At 44.3% G+C, this 20,689-nt stretch overlaps 1 protein-coding gene across 2 annotated transcripts in view; it reads right to left on the bottom strand.

The window, feature by feature from the left end:
* The window catches only part of TSHZ2 (teashirt zinc finger homeobox 2), a 406,137-nt gene extending 396,830 nt beyond the window's left edge, over positions 1-9,307 (bottom strand). The window contains exon 1 of one of the 2 annotated variants that reach the window (XM_045529598.1): positions 8,175-9,307. In XM_045529598.1, the coding sequence (XP_045385554.1) occupies positions 8,175-8,214 (40 nt within the window). In that variant the 5' untranslated portion in view covers positions 8,215-9,307. The remainder of the gene's footprint in view (positions 1-8,174) is intronic. The other variant, XM_045529597.1, reaches the window with a different exon arrangement.
* Positions 9,308-20,689: the final 11,382 nt, after the last annotated feature.

Genomic DNA, 20,689 nt, shown 5'->3' with positions numbered 1-20,689 from the left:
TGTGACACCTAACAGTTTCAGTGCATTTTCTCAGCCCTAGTCTCAGATAATCCTTTCAATAAACCTGGAATGTAAGGAGAACTATGCTCGCTCCCATTTTACAGACTAGATAAGTGGAGGGCAGAGCCTTGAGCAGCCTGCCCAAGTTTACACAGCTGACAAGAAGTAGACCTAGAGATTTGAACTTGGATCAGTCTGACTCCAAAACTCACCTTCTTACCTGTGAGTAAGGTTTATCTCTAGCACTTGCCCTGGGCTACATAACTGGCATGGGCAAAGCTGCAACCAGAACCCACGTCACTTCCCTGTTCCATCCACAGTCTCAGATCTAATCCCAAGGGGGGAAACAAGAAGAGGCACAAAGCAATGTACCCAACTTTCTCATAAAGGAAAATAGCCAAAGGCAATTCTGATATAAAACGCATTTACAGCTTTTCATTCTGGCATTTCTTCTGTACCAAATGGTACCGCATGCATGGAATAGATTTAACTCTTCTCTGCAGCATCGTCTTGGCCCACAAGCTATTCATATCTCCCTGGAGTAGAAGAGAGAGGCTCCTAAATACATAGAAAATTCCAAGGATCTGATAAATTGAAGTGATTTAAAGGAAGCCCCATGCAGTTCATATAGAAATATTTATATGCCGTTGCTCTGGCTTATTTAAGTCGTTTTTCCCCTATAGAAGACCTCGACGCTCTGTCTCATTTTTGTATCTCCCATGTCACCAGATTTCATGGATTTTTCATGATGCAGTAAAGCATTATGGAAGTTTCTTTCAAATTCATTACAAACAGAACGGCTGCTGCCAACTCTGTATTTATCTCATTCCACCCTTCTTAACTATTTTCATTAAAAACAGTAACTGTATTGTGCCCACCTTAATATCTAAACTACATAATTTCCATAGAAATGGCTTAGATGTAGCTTTAAGAAGAAAGCTCAGGGGTGATTTTAGAGTATTCATTCAGTTCTGAAAGCACCCAACTAATTAAGACCAGTGATCTTAATTTTTGTACTAACGGAAACTGCAGAACGCTTTTTTTTTTTTTTTTTTTAACCCACCTTAGTGTCTAGTAGCTTTATGGAAGCATGAGGCCTTTCCTTTAGCATGAATGGACACTACAGCTTTTCAATTAAATTAGTCTTTGGAGAGAGATGCAAAAGAGCTAAAAAGATCCTTAAAAAATCTTCCCGGCTTCACCGCTTCTCATTTGCCAACAGGAGATGTTTAGTTAAAATACAATGCTATTTTCTTCTTACCCTGCTGAAACAAAGTTTTCTATCTTGAACCCTGAGCTAGTTATCTTTCAAAGACTCTTGAGGTTTTTCTTTTGGTTTGTATGCCCACATTTGGTTTTCTAAAACTATTTTTTAAAAAGTGTTGTGCATTATAATATACTATATCTTTGTGCATCCAGAGAGATCTTTATTAGACCCTGTTTCAGGTTGGGGTAGTAAGTATGGTGATACTAAAATTATATTTTAAATAAAACAGGTGGAAAGAGAATTCTCATTTAGATGAGCAAAATTCAAGACAAATGCTTTCAAACATGATCCAGGTATTTTTTTTCCCATGTAATTTCTCCAAGCTCATTATCTCTAAAACTTTTGCATTGTGCATTTCCCTGTTGTTATGCGTAGCTAAATAATACTGATATATTAATAATAGGATTATCTGGCTGTGCCTCCTGAATTTTAATTTCTAAAATTTTAAATAATTTTAGGCATTGCTTTGACATCCCAGAATATTTGAGGATGCCCAGAGGACATCTTTTTCTACAGAGGGAATGCAAAAGATTGAGAGAGGCACCAATTGGAAATTCCAAATGGCCATTTTAATGACTTTCAAATGCCTCCGAATTATTTAATCATTTCATTCAGAGTTTGCTTTGGAAACAAATATATTAGCAATTCCCACTTGCATCTCGGATTTCTTTTCTGTGTGTCTGTGTATGTACATAATGTCTTCAAACGGACCTGAGTCTGATACTCTCATGATGATTTCCCGGACAAAATGAGTACGAGTACAAATACACCCACACTCCTGGAGATGCTCTAGATTAATGGACAAGTTAGAGTTGAAACCATGTGTTTGCAGAGACATTTTCCTATTTATTTGCAGACATAGTCTGACAGTGGACAATTAGGCTCTAAAGTCTCTGATTTTTATTATTTTTTCTGAAAGACCATGTGTCCCTTGCAATCCACTTTAAATGCTGTCCCTATACCTTCTCCTGCAAAAAGTTCCTAAAACAAGTTACTGAAAGGTCAGTAATAAGAAAAAAAGAAGAAATTATAAATTCAGTGAAAACAGTGTTATACAACAGAGGCCTGCAAATATATGGTGTTTTCTTCTATTAATACAATATCCAGGTAATCAAGTAAGCGCTCTCAAAGAGGTTTTTCTGATGTGATTAGAATGACTAAGCTCCTTCCTTCATAATCAAAGAGTTCCTTGCCAAAGATCACCCTAAGGAACATGAGAATTTCTAACTTTAAATGGAACTTGCAAAACTTTAAAAATTTGTAAAAACATAAATTGCTACAAGTTACTTAAAAATGGCTACAAAAACCACTTCTAGAGTGTGCAGATTCTATAAAGACAGAAAGATAAGCTCCCTCTGATAACAGACTACAGTACAAGATATTCTGTATTTATCACATTAGAAAATTAAAATACATTCCCAAAGAAGTAAAAATATAACAGCGTCCTCAACTTGCAAAGCAATAAAATTATTTGTGTGCCAAGCTTCTTTTAATACCACTGTGATTTTTTTTATAAAAAGTCGTTCAATTTGATTGTAATTAAATATGTAATGAAAAAGCACTGCTTCAGGGAAGCGATGCAAGACACTCTCTGTTAGTTTAATGTATTTCCAACTGACTTTGAATCAAACGAAAATGATACTCTGTGTATGCCTGGTCTTAATATAGAATTTGTTAGGCAATTCTGTGTTTTTTTTTTTTAAGGGGACCTGGGTGGACGCAGGCATTGCCTTTGAAACAGTGGCTGAGTCTTCCCAGAGCAAGACATTCCTAAATAAAATTGATAGTACAAATGCAGAGATGGAAGGGAAGCTCGACTTTGGACATTTACCTCGTGTCAGCTAATTACAGACCCAGCACAAATATGAGCAGGACCTAGATTTCCTTCCTGGCTGACTTTCCTAAGCTCAGCTGCAATGATGTGCAGAGGTGCATCATTTCAATGGCCTTAAATAATGTCCGGCTCAGTCCCCCTTTAAAAGCTGCTCAGTGGAGAGCACAGTTCCTAAGCTCCTGGGAAGGGAAACAGACCAACCCAGGTGTATTATCCAGCTGGGGAAATTTCATCACATGGGTGAGAAGTCAGCTGGGATGAAATGAAAGCATAAACCACCTTTGGAGAATGTGACAAAAGTCAAGATGCTTCCGGGACAGATCTCCTAAAGATGCCTGGGAGGTATTTGGTGAGGGTTAACCTTTCCCAAACGGTAGGCATAGAATCTGCTACTGGGAGAAGAAGAAACATAAAATGGGAGGAGAAAGGTAGAGTCTTTTTTGAGGAATGTTTCTACCCTCCCCAAAGGTAGCCTTCAACATCCAACCCCCGAGCCTCAGAGAAGATTTTCACTGTCAAGAAGTTTCCCAGACCCACCCCCCCCTTACCTGGTTTCCACTAGAACTCCCTGTCACGCGCAATCTACTGATTAGGGTTAACGTATTGTGTCCTGATATGGCAGATTAAAAATTAAATCAATAAATGCCTAAAACAAATGGGCTTTTGAGATGTCCCATTCAATCTGAGTCTTTAAGGGTGAGGTGAGAGGTGGGAGAAGGAAATGAGGAGGGGAGTGGGGAGAGGACCACTTAAGCAATCGATTTCCATCCAAAACCCGGTGTGGACGAAGTGATTTCAAGGTATCTATCCCTTCCTTTTTCAGAGATCTGCCTTAAATAACAACAACATCCAAAACAGTTTGTGTTGCTGAGACCCTAGGGGCTTTATTGCATGTTGTGTGTATGTGTGTGTGTGTGTGTGTGTGTGTGTGTATTTCTCCATTCATCTGTTAAAATCATACTGTATGGGTATACGAAGAGATCTACAGCATGAGATATTTAAATGTTCAAGATGTGAACTTGTCTTTCTGAAGGTTGTTTCAACAAAATGAGAGAGCCAGGGTCCCGAATCTGTCTGATTCTTATTCTCTCGAATCCTGTCCCTCTTGACAGTAAATTAAAGGTAAACTTCATCCTGAGCTGCCTGCCCTCGCCCTGGCCCCCGCCTCACGAGTTGAGATTTCTGGGACCTCACGCCGTGTAATCTGGAGTCCTCACTCTCATGAGGTAGAAAAAGAGCTCTCGCAGGTCATCTCTGCTCCACTGCAGTATTCAGAATTGTCCCTGCTGAATATGTTTCCATGTAAATAACCTGTGCTATTAAGGTGCAAATTGCAACTTTTAAGTAATGATTGCTAATAGTCTAATGTTTACTGCCACACAAGGACATTCATGAAAACAAAATCTGCATTATTCATCTCCATATTAAATAAACAAAATAAATTGAGGGAGCTGTTCTTTCCTGCAAGAGTCTGCTTAGATCTGGATTATCAGAAAGCTTCTGAGACTCAGCAAGAAGGAAACATCTCATCGTTGTGGGTGGGCAGGGGTAGAATCCTACAACTTACATATATATTAGGTATTCACATGTCTATGTTCACAAAGGTTTTGTGTTCTATTTTGCAATTGGCTGGCATCCGCATAAAAACAATAGTTCAGGATGCTGAAATAAAGTATGTATTATACAGGCATGTGGACAGAGGCTGAGATAGACTGCAGTGAATAGAAGCATTATTATAAGTCTACAATTTTAAATTTTTAACCGCTCTGCATCCTATAAACTACAAACAAATCAAAATACTGTTCTTTTTTATTTCACTTTCCTGCCACCTTCTCTATCTTCTCTAAAATGGATAGCGGGGAAAGATGCTGGTACAGAATCTGGCAATATTTTCAGGTAAAAGTGGACGCATTTTAATGGTGAGTGAAATATACCTCCGATGAAGCAAGCATTGACGAACCCCTGGGGTACTGCAGGCTACTTTCTAAACTTTTCTTCTTGCCCTAAGTCATAGCGTGGTGGAACAGCATAGCTTAAGAAATCCAGGAAGAATGACATTTCGGAGGCAAATATTCTGACTTAGCTGTTTCTTAAAGAGAATTGCCTACCTCACAGCCCTTCCCCCTGAAGGGGGAAGAATGTAAGAAATAAAGACTAAAATTCCCCATCACATATTATATCATCCTGCTTCTTCTATTTCGATACCTGCTTTATTAGAAAGTTCTGTAATTGATTCCTTGAAACAGGGAACTTAAAACTAATAATGCAAAGGAATCAAATTGCCTGGAACAGTTCTTGGGGAAAAAGCACTCCGGGAGAGCCTCAGCTCTGATGGACTCACAGGCTTTTTCTATCTCCTGTTCTTCATTAATTGAGCTAGAAATCAAACTTTCAACATCAGTCCTTGGGCATAATTACTTACAGTTGTACATTATGTTTAATTTTTAGCAGTGATAAAAGTTAGTACGGCCATACTCTTAGAATCCACCTTTTCCTCTTCCGTAGTTGTTAACTGGCTAAAGAATCCCAAAGTGGCTAACTTTACTTGAGTAACCACCTCAGCTAAAAACAGAGGAGTGCACTGGTGACCTCGGAGGAGTGGAAGAAACATTGCGTGAAAAGCTATCTGCTCTATTAATATGTGAGCAAATAAATATAGTAAGAGGGGCCTCACTGTGTACGATAGGAATTATTCCCTTTCAGCTTGAAAAGGGTTTCCACTTCTTCCAGTGAAAATGTCATGAAAACAAACATATAAAGACACTAGGAATACAATAGACCAGAAAACTGAAACTATAGTCACAAGTTTCTGACACACACACACACGCACACTACAATAAATAGACCAGCCAGCACCAATAGAGACAGCTTAATGAAAAGGATGTAATTTAAATAATGTGATACAGCATTATGTTATGTACACCTGGATCCTCATTGATCAGAGGATAATTATAATCAAAGTCGTGCAATTCTGAGCAATGCACTTTTTGTAATGAGCTTACTAAAGGAGACATGTCCAGTCATTCTGGTAATTTAAATTACTGCCTAGTTGTTGATGGCCTTTACGGGAACAACAAGGAAAAAAAAAAAGAGTAATTTTCAGGGCAGTATCACTTCTTGCTGGACTGTAGCCCAGGGTTCTCTTTCGGGACAACAATAAGGACGTTATCTCTAATAATCTAGCTACACTTAAACTTATGTTGCCAGAACCTGATGCAGCAAGCTCACTCTTCCTAAGTCTCAAAAGCCATTGCACACACCCAATGCTGTCAGATTGCAAAGCAGTCTGAGTCTTAAAAAATAAGCGAGTTAAAAGCAGAAAGAGACAGGGGTAGGAGGCAGGAATTGTTTTCAAAAGAAGTAGCTGGAGTTGAAAAAAGAAAACCTCACTGATGAGGCAAGTTCCAAATATATATGGTACTAAAAATATTTTAATTATTTTACTCTTAGGGAAACAATTGGAAAATATACGAATCAACGCGTTATAAATGATATTTCCGCATGCCAGTAGAAGCAACCTACAAATGGTTACGGAAGCAGTTCTGTGTTTCAGAAGGGAAGATAATTGTGGATGTTTCAAAACACATACATTGTCATTCAGGCTGGAATCGGGCAACTATGGAGGGCGAGCTGGATGGTCCTGCATGTTCAGACACAAATGCCCACTTTCCCCAGATTCCAAACTAACTTTGGATTTGTTCTAGGGGTGAGTTTGCAAACTTTATTAAAGTGTTCCACCGAACTTCTCCCTATGTTTTGCTCGAGTTGAAACAGAATGAAATGTGGAGGTGGCTCTGCAAGAAGACCAGCCTTAACTGATCCTGCCTAAACCAAGAGGGCAAAGACAGAGAGAGAGAAAGAGGAAGGAAAAAAAAAAAAAAAACCTCAAGCTTTTTGCTAAAGCCCTGATTCAACTAAAGGACACAAAGAAATAAAAACGCCCACATTAAAAGCCAAACAAGATAATAATTGTGCATGTCTGGCTCTGAATATAGAGGGCAAGGCTTGCGTCACTGGCACTCTGAGTTACCATGGTGAGTGATTTATTGATATATATCAAGAATGAATAGATCAAAGGCAGCGAGATGACAGGTGATCAATCAAATGTCAAATCAAAACTAGCAATCAAGTGGAAAGCTGATTTTTCAGTGGGTGGGTCTGGCAGGAGAAAAATGAACTTTCATATTACACTTCCGAGAAACAAAACCCCAGCATACTATTAAAAAAGCAATTAAGCAGTCCAAAAGAAAAAAAAAATCCCTGAGAAGGTCTATTGTACTGATCCATTAACCTGTTCCTATCTTTTTTTTAGGGGGGGCGGTAAGCATTGCGGTGGGATAGTTCCTACCAAACAAATCAATCCACAAAGTTTGCAACTCACTCTCTCTAGGCAAAGAAAATCCAGAGTTGTTTAAATTTCTATGGGGAGCATTCCCCCCACCTTTTATTTTTAAAGTGAAGGGAGAGAGTTGATTAGATTTCAGAACGTGGATCCTTTTAGAAAACATATGCAAAGACTCATCCATTTCCTGGGGTGTTTTTTCCACCTTGGCGATCAAAGCCAAACTCCCATTGCTCGCCCCAAAGCCAGCCTTCAGCCCAGGTCTTGGGCATGCCTCACACTTCAGTGCCCCGAACCCCAGCGAGAGCAGACGCTGTCCCCGGAGGCCAGGAGCCGCTGGCACTGACCACGCGGAGCGATGCGGGGGTGGAGGGGTTGTCTCCCTACTCCGCACCCCAAATCCTCAATCCGACTTTGGCCCAAGAGGCAAGAAACAGACCGGGAGAAAGTTAGGGGTGGGTGGGGTAGAGGGTGGAGGAAAAAAGTTTAAGGAGGGAAGGCTTGGTGGGATAGCTCCCCCCCACCCAACCGGAGCTTGGAAGAGGAAGATGTGGGCGATCGGAGAAGGCGAGAGACGACGGGGTTATCGGAGGGGCACCCGGGAGCGAACTCCCCCGAAAGCGTAAGGGGGTGGCGTCCCCGGGCACCCAGGGGCGAGGAGGGCGGGCGAGGAGCGCGGCGCGCCGGGCAGCCCGGGCTGGGCAGCCCCGAAGCGGAGCCGTTTCTCTTACCTGCCGCCCGCTTGGGTGCCTGCTGTTTCCTCCTTGGCATCGCTCTACTTCGCTCCAGTCCCACTTCTGGCGCCCCAGCCCCGAGCCGCGCGCGGGGGCCCGCTGTCTCTCTGGCCTCTCTGGGTCTCCTCCGCCTCTTGCCTGGTGGCTCCTAGGACGTCACTCGGCCTCTGTCCCCCTGACGATCCCCCCTGCAACTCCTCCACCACGGGCCAGAGACCCCCCTCTCTGGGTGGCAGACACGGGTGGCTTGTGCCGGCTGGTTTGAAGTAGAGGTTGGTTCTGCCTTGTTTGTTTGTTTGTTTGTTTTGGATTTTTTTTTTCCTTTCTCTCTCTTTCTCTCTCTCTCTCTTTTTTGTTTTGGCTTTTGGAATTTTTTTTTTGTTTGTTTTTGCTTTTTTTTTTTTGGTGACTGTTGAGACACTTGATTTCTTTATTAAACATCCAAGACCGGGTTCAGATGGAAGGGACGAGGGGCGCACACGCGCCACACGCACACGCGCGCGTAAAGATAAGGAAAAAAGGCAATCCTGGGAAGGTAGTGGGTTTCTTCTTCTTTTTCTTCTTCTTCCTTCTCCTCTTTCCCTCCTCCTCCTCCTCCACCTCCTCCTCCTCCACCTCCTCCTGCTGCTCTTCCTCCTCCTCCTCCTTGCCGATCTCGATGGCGGATCCGCGCAGGGGGAGATCACTCACTGTGGGTTTGTGGCTGCTGTCAGATCCCCGTCTGTGAGTGATATGCGAGAGGACAGGAGCGGGTTTTGGAAAGACTGAAAATCTGGAATTCACTCACTCACACACACACACACACACACACTCACACACACACACTCACACGCACTCACACACGCACGCACTCTCGCTTCCTCGCACACACGCACTCACACCCCCCACGTATGCACACACACAAACACACACACACACTCGCGCACACACACAAGACAGGGCGAGGCGATGCCAGCAAACATCGATCCCGCTGAACAAACTGAACATTAACAAACTCCTCCTCCTCCTCCTCTCCCCGCGACCTGATGACAGGGAGAAATTTACTCCCCAGCCGCAGAGCGCCAGGCAGAGGGAGTCTATTAAAGGGACAGTGTCCCGCCGGGGAGCGGGGCGGGGGCCGGGGGGCCCGGGCGGGATCCCTCCTCGCTGAGGCCCGGGCGTGCCGGCAGGCCCGGGGACACCCCTCCGGGAGGAGGACGGGCGGGGAGGGGGCGGGGAGGGCCGGAGGTGAGCAGGGAGGGGTGCCTGAGAGAGGGAGGCAGGGTGCTGCTGGCCCAACTCCAAAGCTGGGAGGCCCGGAAGGGAGACTCAGAGGGTCAGAGTGACTGACCGGCAGGAATCATCAGCAATTTTAGGGGAGGAAGAACTTAGGTTTGCTTGGGGTGGGGGAGGGGGAGGGAACATTATCTGGTCATGACCTCCATCCTCTGTCTTAGCCTGACCCCCCAAAATGTCCTCCCCGCCCCCGCTTAAGTTTAATGTCCCTGTTCCTCCCCGCTTCTTGCTAATCAATGGGTGGTCATAGAAACAAAAAAATCTCCCTTCCTACTTAACAGTCTAATCAGGTAGTTTTCTTTCTGTTTCCTTGGAACAGTGCTTATTGAGCACCTACTGTGTGCCTGTTCTGGAGACAGAGGCAGCAGCCGTAGAGAAAGGGAAGGACCTTGCCCTCTTGGTGTTTATAGTCTAGTGGGGGACAGCAGGCAAGTGGCCCCCACGCTGATTTCCAGTCTTGGCTTAAATGTCGCCTTTTCCCACAGGTCCACCTGACTCAAAATGTCACACACACACACACACACACTCTCTATCTCTCTCTCAACACTCCCCATCCCATTGCTCCATTTTCTTTTTCCCTATAGGACTGATCAGTGTTGCAGGTCTTACCTGCAGTTTTCCATTTTGTTTGTTGTCAGAGTTCCTCCTTCAGAATATAAGCTCCGTTGGGAAGAGAGATTTTTGCCTCTTTGTTCCGTTGTATCCTGAATTGTTGGCAAAGTGCAAGACATGTAGTTGTAGTAAGTACTCAATAAAATATATGTTGACTGAATGAAAAATAAACAAATAAACAGGATACTCTCAGAGTGATAAGCTCCAGGAAGATGTTAAAATTGAGTGCTGTAATAGTGCCCAAAAGAGGGGGTAGGTAGCTCCAGATTCAGTACAGGTGATGTCAGTTGAGCCCATACAGAGTGAAGCTAACATGGGATTATTAAGTCCTGCTGTGGGCCTGGTGCCGGCACGATGCAAGGTGTTGGCAATGGGTCTATGAACAGGATGAACCTGGATCCCACCCTCAAGGAGCATTCCTTCCCGGGGTGGGGGGGTGGGGTTGGGGGGTGGACACAAACAAGGAACAAGTGGTGTAGGCTGGGACAGAGGTGTCATTGGGAGAGGTAATTGACCTGGACTTGGAGGAAGGAAAGATGGTTACTAGGCAGGGCTTCACAGGGGGAGTTACCGCAAAGCCGAGTTTTAAATGTGGGGAAGGCATTAGGCCGAAAGGGAACTCTGATATCGATGCCCTCAGATTAAAAAGACAGGTATTGTCTAAAGCTTCTGCTTCCTGCATGAAAATTTCCCGAGGCCCTTTGTTAAGATGCACATAGCTGGTCCTTACCCTAGAACAAGATTTTCCAACCCAGGCATTATTGACATTTTCAGCAGGATAATTCTTTGTTGAGAGGAGCTGTCCTGTTCAATGTAATTTAGGTCTGTGGTCCCCAACCCCCAGGCTGCAGCCCCCAGTACCAGTCTGTGGCCTGTTAAGAACCAGGCCCCACATCACCGCCTGAGCTCCATGTCCCCTGACCCCCCTGGAAAAATGGTCTTCCATGAAACTTAGAACCCCAGCCAGGCCCCACAGCAGGAGGGGAGGGGCAATCAAGCCTTCATCTGTATTTACAGATGCTCCCATTCCTGGCATCAGGGGCCTGAGCTCCGCCCCCACCCCCCGCATCCCTGAAAAAAATTGTCTTCTATGCAACCAGTCCCTGGTGCTGAAAAGGTTGGGGACTGCTGGTTTAGGAGCTTCCCAAGCTTCTACCCCCTAGATGCAAGGCCTCTCCACCCCAGTTGTGACAATGAAAACTGTCTGTAGACATTGCCCCATGTCTGCTGGGGAGGTGGGATCAACATGGTCCCTGGTTGAGCACCAATGCCCTAGACCTTCCAAATCAAAAACTTCTGGATGAGGGCTTAGAAATCTGCATTTTGAATATGCAACCCCCACTCCCCACAAGTGGATTTTTTGCTCACCCCAGTTGGAGAATGTCTGCCTCCAAAAGCCTTTGTTCTTTTGGAATCAGACATACTCAAAATTGGTAACTATAAAGCCAAGTCAGGCTTAAATATTAATATAATTTATGGATTCAAGGGGTGACATTGCTATTGTGGCCATTGTGATGGGGCTTCGCCTGTGCCCTCGCCTCACTACCCACCCTTCATGAACCTACCGCCAGCGAGGCGAGACTGGTCTGATCTGGGCTACCTCCCACCGACAACCCACCTACCTGCCACCTTCGCCCTTCCTCGTGGCAGATTACCAGGTACTTACTCCATAAATATCTTTCTTAACAGTTCTTTTGGGCTATGTACGAAACTTAACTTTCCCCCCTCTACTTGTCAGCCACAATGTGTTACTGTCACTGTTTGTAAAGTGCTGTTTAATCATTTTTAACATCCCCATGTGTTTCTCCATCTCGCATGTGTGGTGCAAGTTGTTAAGTCACCTGCCCTAAATCACCCAAATGACCTCCACCCATGACCAGCCCCACCCAATCCCAGCCTAATCCTTAGGCAATTGAGGCACAAAAAAACCCTATTTCATAGTTGGCAATGTCAGCAAAAAAGCGTTAACTCTAATTGCCCAATACACCTTTACAGAGCACTGTGCTAGGGCTCATAGCCTATTGAGTAAAAACCCTACAGGCCCACAGTCAAGGAACCAGTTATAGGATCAGGACTCAAGGCCTGAACACAAAGAGGACTGAGGCTGCAGCAAGCTCACCATGAACCTGCCACATTCCATAGAAGCCCGGTGCCTGTTGATTTTGTGTTTGCATTACATCCAGCTAATCATTTAACAAACATCTACTGTGCGTGTTAGGGGTATCAGGTATTGCCCAAGCACAGGGGATGCTGGGATGCATAAGGTAGGATCCTCACCTTCAAAACCTTCTATTATTATAACATCCCAAAGACTGGGAACTAGAAAAGAGGCCATTCGGGAGCTGGGGGTGGGGAGGGGATTTACATTAATAATAACTCTGCAATACCTATCTTCTGGCTGGCTACCAACACATTGTTGGTTCCACACTTCTGGAGTGTTCTTTTATTAATTTGTATTTCTTCCTACTGCTACCAATATAGAGTAGTTAACTTAGTTATCCACAAAGACAATTTTGGCTACACCGGTGGGATGCATAATACAATGATACCCAGATGTTGTTGAGTGTTGTAGACATGTCATTAAATAGCATTGAGTCATGTAGTGAGAAAGTTAATATCTTCCAATTCTCTTTCAATATGAGAAAGTCTCCATTTGGTGCTAGGGTTTCTTCTATACCTAACACTTGCTAACTTCTATTTTTCAACCAAAACACCACAGATCTCAGGCTCAGAAGCTTGGGAGGGGTAAGAGTATCTAGATAGACTTTTTTTTTTTGAGACAGAGTCTCACTTTGTTGCCCCGGCTAGAGTGAGTGCCGTGGCATCAGCCTAGCTCACAGCAACCTCAAACTCCCAGGCTTAAGCGATCCTACTGCCTCAGCCTCCCGAGTAGCTTGGACTACAGGCATGCGCCACCATGCCCGGCTAATTTTTTCTATACATATTTTTAGTTATCCAGATAATTTATTTCTATTTTTAGTAGAGACGGGGGTCTCACTCAGGCTGGTCTCGAACTCCTGACCTCGAGCAATCCACCCGCCTCAGCCTCCCAGAGGGCTAGGATTATAGGCGTGAGCCACCACGCCGGGCCTAGATAGACTTTTAAAAAATGGTTTGTTTCCATTGAATTGGTTTTAGGGTTACCTTTTATTTTAGTGAAGGGTACTGCTCTTTGTGTATAATAGCAATCTAAAGTTTAAACACATTTAGTTGAGTTTTAAAAATAAACATAGTGGAGGAACCACAGAGGGTAAACAATGGTTCAGGTGGTATGTGGAAATGGCAAAATGTGAGAAAAGGTGGCTTTGGCATTGCTAGAATTGGCAAAATACTGTTCTAAGCCACAGACTGTGGCACTTTTGGAAACTTCGTCCAACAGTTGGTGTCTTGGAATAAGCTGTGTTTAAGGCTCCAGGGAGCTTATCTTCCTAGAATCCAACACTCAAACTCTGGGATGTGTAAGGGCATGAACTGCTTGGAACGACTCAACCCTGTCTTCCAGAACAGTTGTTTCCACATTGGCTGAACATAAGAATCACCTGGGGATTTATTTTATTTTATTCTTTTTAAAGATAAGCCCAGGCCCTATTGTAGACTTATTAATTAGATCCCATGGTGGGGCCAGAAAATCTGAAATCTTTAAAGTTCTCAGTTGACTCTGATAAGGTACCAGGCATGGGAACCTTTCCTGGACAAAAGTTGAATTTTATAACAAATGAATCAAGTTCTCAGCCTTTATTTGCACACAAGGAACAGAAAGGGCATATGTTCTTGGATTCATTCAAAAGGGTGGGTTGAAAAGTCCTCTCATTGAACCCACAGAAGCCAGCATATCCCCCCATCGAAGCACACACCGTTTGAAGTTGTTGTTTTTGTTGTGTTGTGTTGTTAGTATTATTGCTGGGCTCCAACCCAATGCAATTAAAACAAATATTTGCCCAGTGCCCGCCTTGTGCAGGGCCCTGCTCTAATTACTTGGGCTTTGGGGTAGCCTGTGAGATTCTCGGGCATGGGGAAAATGTCTTAGTTGCCCTGATGCCTCCTGTACAGGTTTTTGGGGCCTTTGCGCTGACCCTTCCCTCTCCCAAGATTCCTCCCCCAGACCCGTTTTCCTGCTTTACTCTAAACCTGCGTGTTGCCTCCATAGCTACCCCATCTGTCCCACTCTTTTTCTGGGAGTGTCTTTTTCTTCATGTATTTGCCTATTTATTGTCTGTCTCCCCAAATTAAAATGTAAGTTCTATACACCTCAGTACGCCCAAGTCCCATGCAGTCTTGGTGCTCAGTACGCATCCGTGGAGCAGTTGGGTATGAAGCTGAGCATGCTTGCCAGGTGTACTTAAAAACACCTTTGGCCCGAGAAGGTTTTCCTTAGATATGGACATACAACATTCTAGCCTCTGTGCTTCCCATTGCTGCCCTTCCCTCTCCAACCTCCTTCCCTTTCTCCCTGTCCTCTCTCTCGCCCATTGCATCTGCCAGGTCCTCCTTAAATACCGCCTCTTCCAGGAGTCCTTCCTGGTGGATCTTGTGTGATTTAAGCCTCTCTAGTCCATATCTTTTCACAACAAAGAGTCTCATTGTAGCATATGATTTCCAATACATAAGTATGTGAGCAGGGTGCACCGATTCATGCTTGGATATCAGGGCGATGGTTACCGTGGAAAGTGGGTGCGAGGAGGTTGCCGAGAGGCTGGTGTTGCTTTTCCAGGGGTGCCAGTTCCTCCGGTGGGTTCAGGCTGAGAACTTCAGCTGCACATTTAGGATTCATGCACTTCTCTATATGTGTATAATGCGCCAAGTATGAAAAGCTGTGCTCTCCAACTCTGCTGCATGTTATAATCAACGGGGGTGATTTTAAAAATCCCAATGCCCAAGGTCTCACCCCAGACCAATTACATCAGTGTGTGGGGGTGGGATCGGCCATCGGTATTTTTTAAAGCTCCCAGGAGATTCCAATGTGCAGCCAAGTTTGAGAGCCAGTGTAGCACGGGATGTTGCCCTTGAGGATATAATTCATTGCCTTCCTCTTATGTCATTTAACTTGTTCACGATGTCCCTCTTCCCAGTAACTATTTTGTGAAAGCTTCAAGGCAGAAATCTCTGGGTTTTTTTTCTATCCTCCCAGGACACCTGGTACAACTTCCTGTTGGTGGGGAGAGCCAGCTAAGAGGGAATCCCAGGTCGTGGAGAGGGAATGGAAGAAAAGAAAGCAGGGTGTCCAGAGAGTAGGGGGTGAGGGAGGGGCCCACGTCAGGGGCCAGGGAAAGGCTGGGGCCAGGGCTGGGGCCAGGGAAAGGCTCTTTGAGGAAGGGGATATTTAAACTGAGGTCTGGAAGCAGCAAACCAGGAACCAGGGCCTGAAACTGGAAGAGACTTCTGTGCTTCAGGAAAAGAAAGGATGCAACCCCGTCAAAGCTCAGATGGAGAGACCCAGCCAGGGAGAGGGAAGCAGAAGTGATGCAGGAGAGATGAGTTGGGGCTGGATCACAGAGGAGCTTGGCCATCACATCAAGTTGGAATTTTATCCTCCCAGCTGTGGGTAAATGCAATTCATTTACTTGCATCCTGAAAACACCTCATCTATTACAGTGGGTTTGCTCAACCAACACAGGAGAGAATATGTCTCATTCTACTGGATGGAAATTTGCTTTCTAAAAACAGGTAAGGTTGATGATGACAATAAAGTTCAAGGATGCTCAAGCATGGGCAAGCTTGCTTCTAAGAATAAATCCTCCAAAAGTTATTGGGCTCTCTTTTTTTAAAAAAGAAAAAACTGTTTTGATTTGCCTAGGTGTAGAATTTTGCAACAGTAATTAAGCATTATGTATATTTTACACGGAATGATTGCTGAGTGAGCAGATTGGGGACATGGGAGCTGTTAGATTCAACATATATCACATTTCTCCCTTGGAGTTGTCTACTTACCGTCAGTGACAGTGTTTTGCGGCTGCTGCTGAAGAATCTAAACCAAGTCACTGGCCCAGTAATCCATTGCTCAACTTCATTAACCGCAGGAAGACATTAAGTGAATGTAAGCACCGGAACAGCCTGAAAACCATGTGACAAGCAGCCTTTAAGTTCTGGGCTCCAGTATATTTTATGCCATCTCAACTGTGCATCAAGCTCTACTTCCTGGACTCATTAGAACTGTGTGCCCAAAGGTGCCCCTCAACTTTCAGAAGCAAATAGAGAATGATATAATTTGCTCTGAGAACACCTTTCTGTCTTATCCCGAGCATGTCTTATCTATTATGATTAGGCATTAAGCGTCCTATTGTCCTTAAAATTTCATGAGATGCTACCCCTGCTTGCTAGGATTATGTCAAAGCAACTTGTCCTGAATACTGTTTTCGCCCAACAATACAGCTTGTCTCTTCTCCTTAACCACTGCTGGGCAGTCCAGCGAAGCTAAGAAACCCACAGGCTTAAAATGGTTGAATAGTCTGGGGCTGTTGCAAACCCTCTTTCTAGAAAGCTTGTGTCTTGCTTTTGCTTCCCCAAGAAGCAGACCCTGACATAAAGATTTGCGTGTGAGTAGATTACTGGGAGATGATCCTAGAAGACTCCAGTAGAGAGTAGGAGAGTGAATAAGGACAGGGAAGGCAGCCAGGATAGGGGATGTGGGCAACTGGAGCTTGATCCTGGTTGGGGTTGCTGACAGATGGCAGAGATTATGGAATTTTGAGCTATATCCCCTAAAGGGTGGGAGAGCTTGGGTATTTATCCCTAATTCCTGCCAGTTATTTGATGAGGGCCACTTCTGGCCTTCCCTGCAAGCAAAAGAGCCACCAGCACTGGCAGTTAGCAGTTAAGTTGGGGTGTGAAGAAACGGGTGACCAGGCAACATCTGCTAGATTGGAATCCTCCCAGCTGTGATCTTCCTGAGGGCAAGAAACAAGACTGTCTAGTTAACTGAGGTGTCCCCACTTCTTGGCATAGTGCCAGGCACACAGTAGACCTTCAATAAATACCTTTCAAATGCACCAGCATGTTCAAAAGTTTAGCTCCGTGCTTCTTGTAGTTGCTTTCTGGTCTAGTCCTATTATTTATAATAATGTGTGTAGCATTTGCTTATAAGTCTTTTCTAGTCCACGATTTGGTCAGTCTTCAATTTCTCCACAAGTATGCTCGTTCGGGAACAGGGGCCTCTTTCTTCTTCCTTGTTGTATCTCTTGTGGGGCTGTAGCGTTTTCATTATTATCATAGCTTGAGCTTTTAAACAAAATAAAAGACGTGGTCTGACACTTATGAGTGTGTTCTTGAGCATAAAGTAAGGGCAGAATGTTTCACATTAGGATCGTCCCAGAAATCTTAGGGTAAATGTGATCACTGTGTACAGGCCAGGTACATACACCACGGAAAAAAGGTAAGCATGGGTTTAGAATCAGAGAGACCAGCATTTAAAAAATATTTTCTCCACTTAGTAAGACCTTAGGCAAGTTATGTAACCTCTCTGCGCTTCAGTTTTTCCATCTGTGATATGGGAATAATTATATCACTGACTTCATTAGGGGCATAGAGAAGAACATATGAGCAAATGTAAAAATATTTAGCCCCATGCCTGGCGCATAGGAAGCGCTCTCAAATTTGTAGCTTTTTCATTATTTTATAAGCATTTATTGATTATTGTTTTCAGAGTGAAGATATTGCTTTCAGATATATCCGAGTCCCAATCTAATCCATATTTAGGGATAAAAATCAGTTCAGCACAATCCTCTACATTTGCAAGGGTGCCAACTTACAAAAACTGATTGTGGAAGCTGGGACCCTTGGGCATAAAGCACAGAAGGCAAGAGGGCACACGCTGAAGCCACTGGAGGCAGAGAGTTCCTGGTGACGTCCTCTTCTCTTTGTAGGCATGTCCACATTTCCCACGCAGATTCGTTAAGCACCTGATCCATGCCAGGCACTGGCTGGGTGCTGGGGAGGCGGCAGGGAATAAAGCACTTGCCTGGCACTTAGGGTTCTTGAAAATCTAGGGAAAGACAGGACAGTGATGGTAATGATCATAATATCAGCTGACATTTATGAAGCACTTGGCGCCAATCACTGTTCTAAGCACTTTAAAGTATGATCTTCATCCTTAAACCAATGTGATGAGGTCAAGTGCTTTAGTTGCCCCCATTTTATGCCTAAGGAAACTGAGACACGGAACAGTTAGGTAACTTCCCCAAGGTTATGAAGATAGCACGTGGGGAAGCCTGGGTTCAAACCCTCCTGGCATGGCTCTGGGGTGTGTATTCCTAACAACCATGCCTTACTCCTTCTCGGCAATGCTGCAGCCACAGTGAGTTTTATATCACCCAAAGTCTAGGTATTTGTTGCATTGCTTTTCCGTGCTCACCCTCAGCAGCCTGAGAGTTCTTAAACTTTAGCATGCTTGTTACTGCCCAGAGAGTCAAGACAGATTCACGGGCCCCACCTCTAGAGCTCCTGGATTAGTAGGTCTGGGGTGGGGGGTCTGAGAAGGTGTATTTCTAACAGGCTCCTAGATGACACTGCAGCTGTGAGTCCACAGACCACACTTTGACTTGCTAGGGTCCCCGTAGGGGTGATTTTGCCCCCCAGGGGGGTATTTGAAAAACTCTGGAGACAGTTTTGGTTGTGATGCCTCGGGGGTTTCCACTGGCATCCAGTAGGTAGAGAGCAGGGATGTTGTCAGACATCCCACAGTGCCCAGGAAAGATACCTGCAAACAAAGAATGATCCGGCCATGAATGCCAAACAGGGTGGAGGTGAGAGCTACAGTGTAGGGCACAACCTCACAAACCTGCATGTTTAAAATGTGGATTCTGATTAAGCAGGACGTGTGTGGCGCCTGAGAGGCTACATTTCTAACAGGCTCCAACAGGTGATACAGTTCCAGGGAACCCACTTTGAGAAGCAAAAGCTAGACTGTCCCTTGCATAGGTAAAGGTCTTGAATTGAGGCTTAGGAAACAATGAACTTCTAAGAAATGAAACCCAAACATCATCCTGCATTTGTTCAGAACAAAAGTAACTCTGAGTTTAAATAAACCTCCTTCCTTCCACTCCCTCTGTAGCAAGTTTTGCCCTTAAGGAAGCACCGGGCAGAGGGGCTTGAAGGGAGGGAAGCCTCCTTCCTCTCTTAGAAGCAGTCGGGGGCCTGTTCAGAATAAGGGAGGACAGAGCTTAGTCAGAAGCGCCTCGCCTCAGCCCTGAAACACCAAGTGGAGTCTATTGTTGCCTGGAATCGTGGCTTCCTTCCAAGAGCTGCACATTGGCAATCGGGTTTGCATCTGCCTGACTTTTAGGTCTGCAAAGGCGAGATGAAAAAGTGGCTGTTTTTAAAATGGTTGCTCTCTTGGGAAAGGAGTTGGGAGAAAATGGACTCTCTGCGTCCAGCCCTCCAGAGATGGCACCCCAGCCCCTGTGATAAATGGCAGCATTAACAAGGTTTGGTTGAGAGGGAACCTACAGATTTATGACTTCCTGTGTCCGCCAGCAGATGTCATTATGGCTGACAGAACAGAAGACCTTTCAAGAGCGAGCTGGGGTGGAGCTAAGAAGAGGGGAAAAAAATAAAATAAAAGGCAGAAGCCAAAACTAGTGTTTGCTTAGCGGTGCTATTGTTGATACTGTCATTTTAGGGACATTGGGAACTTTTACATTAAATAAACCCAACACCTTGTAATATCTCTGGGGTCCTGCTTCTAAGATTTAGGCAGAAACTCCCAAATGAAAGGCAAAGTTATCAGCTTCATTCAAATAAGAAAACCTACAGGGTTTTGTTCCTCGCCTATTTGTACCCTTAAAAATTCTTTGGGATAAAAATAAAAAACACTTTGCACTAAATAAATATATATTTTACTCTGAAACAACGTTTTGATGAGTTTTTAAATATATTCGTTTTACAAATTCAGCAGTTTGTTCTGAAATTCCTTTGGTTACACATATAATTTTACTTATTTTTTTAAAATTGTCTTATGGTATGTCACTGGAATCTTAGGTGCCAGAATTTCTTGGGGTATTGAAAAGTGGTATAAATTTGGCATTCATCATGGGCCAAAAACTCATATTAATAAGTACAACTGCTAACACGTATTTAACGGTAATTACAAGTCACATTTCCACATTTCCTCCTTTTAATCTTCACCTGAAGATTTACCTTCCGTAGATAAAGAAGGCATTTTTTTTCCCCCCAGTTGACTCCCTTGTGTAATGGACACTTGAATTACAGCTCAGATGATTAGTGCCCCAAACTGCAACCCAGAAGGAACAACCCTGGTTACAGATGCTGGGCTGTCCTTATCCCCCATCGTGGTTGCACAACCAATGTGAGCTGGCAGAAATTAAGAGTCATGGAGGACTTTATGGAGGACTTTATAGAGGACATCAGTAACAGAGTCCCTTTTGCCCTGGCCTCGCAAAAAAACAAACAAACAAACAAACAAACCAAAAAAAACCTCATTTTAAGCAAAAACTTGATCGAGAGCCTTCTGTAATTAATCAATAGCCACAATGTTGATGCAGGTGTTGTAGGGAATATCTGGTTTCATAGAGATTTTCAAAATAGCACTGTGGGTATGAAAATGGCCTTTTGCAACCCCCTTTGGAGAGACAGTGTGATTATATGCTCACTAACCTGGGCTCCAGACACCC

The sequence above is a fragment of the Lemur catta genome, chromosome 17 (assembly GCF_020740605.2).
Source record: "Lemur catta isolate mLemCat1 chromosome 17, mLemCat1.pri, whole genome shotgun sequence".
NCBI lineage: Eukaryota > Metazoa > Chordata > Mammalia > Primates > Lemuridae > Lemur > Lemur catta.
Note: the sequence above shows the minus strand (reverse complement) of the source record. Positions and strands in the feature narration are given on the sequence as shown.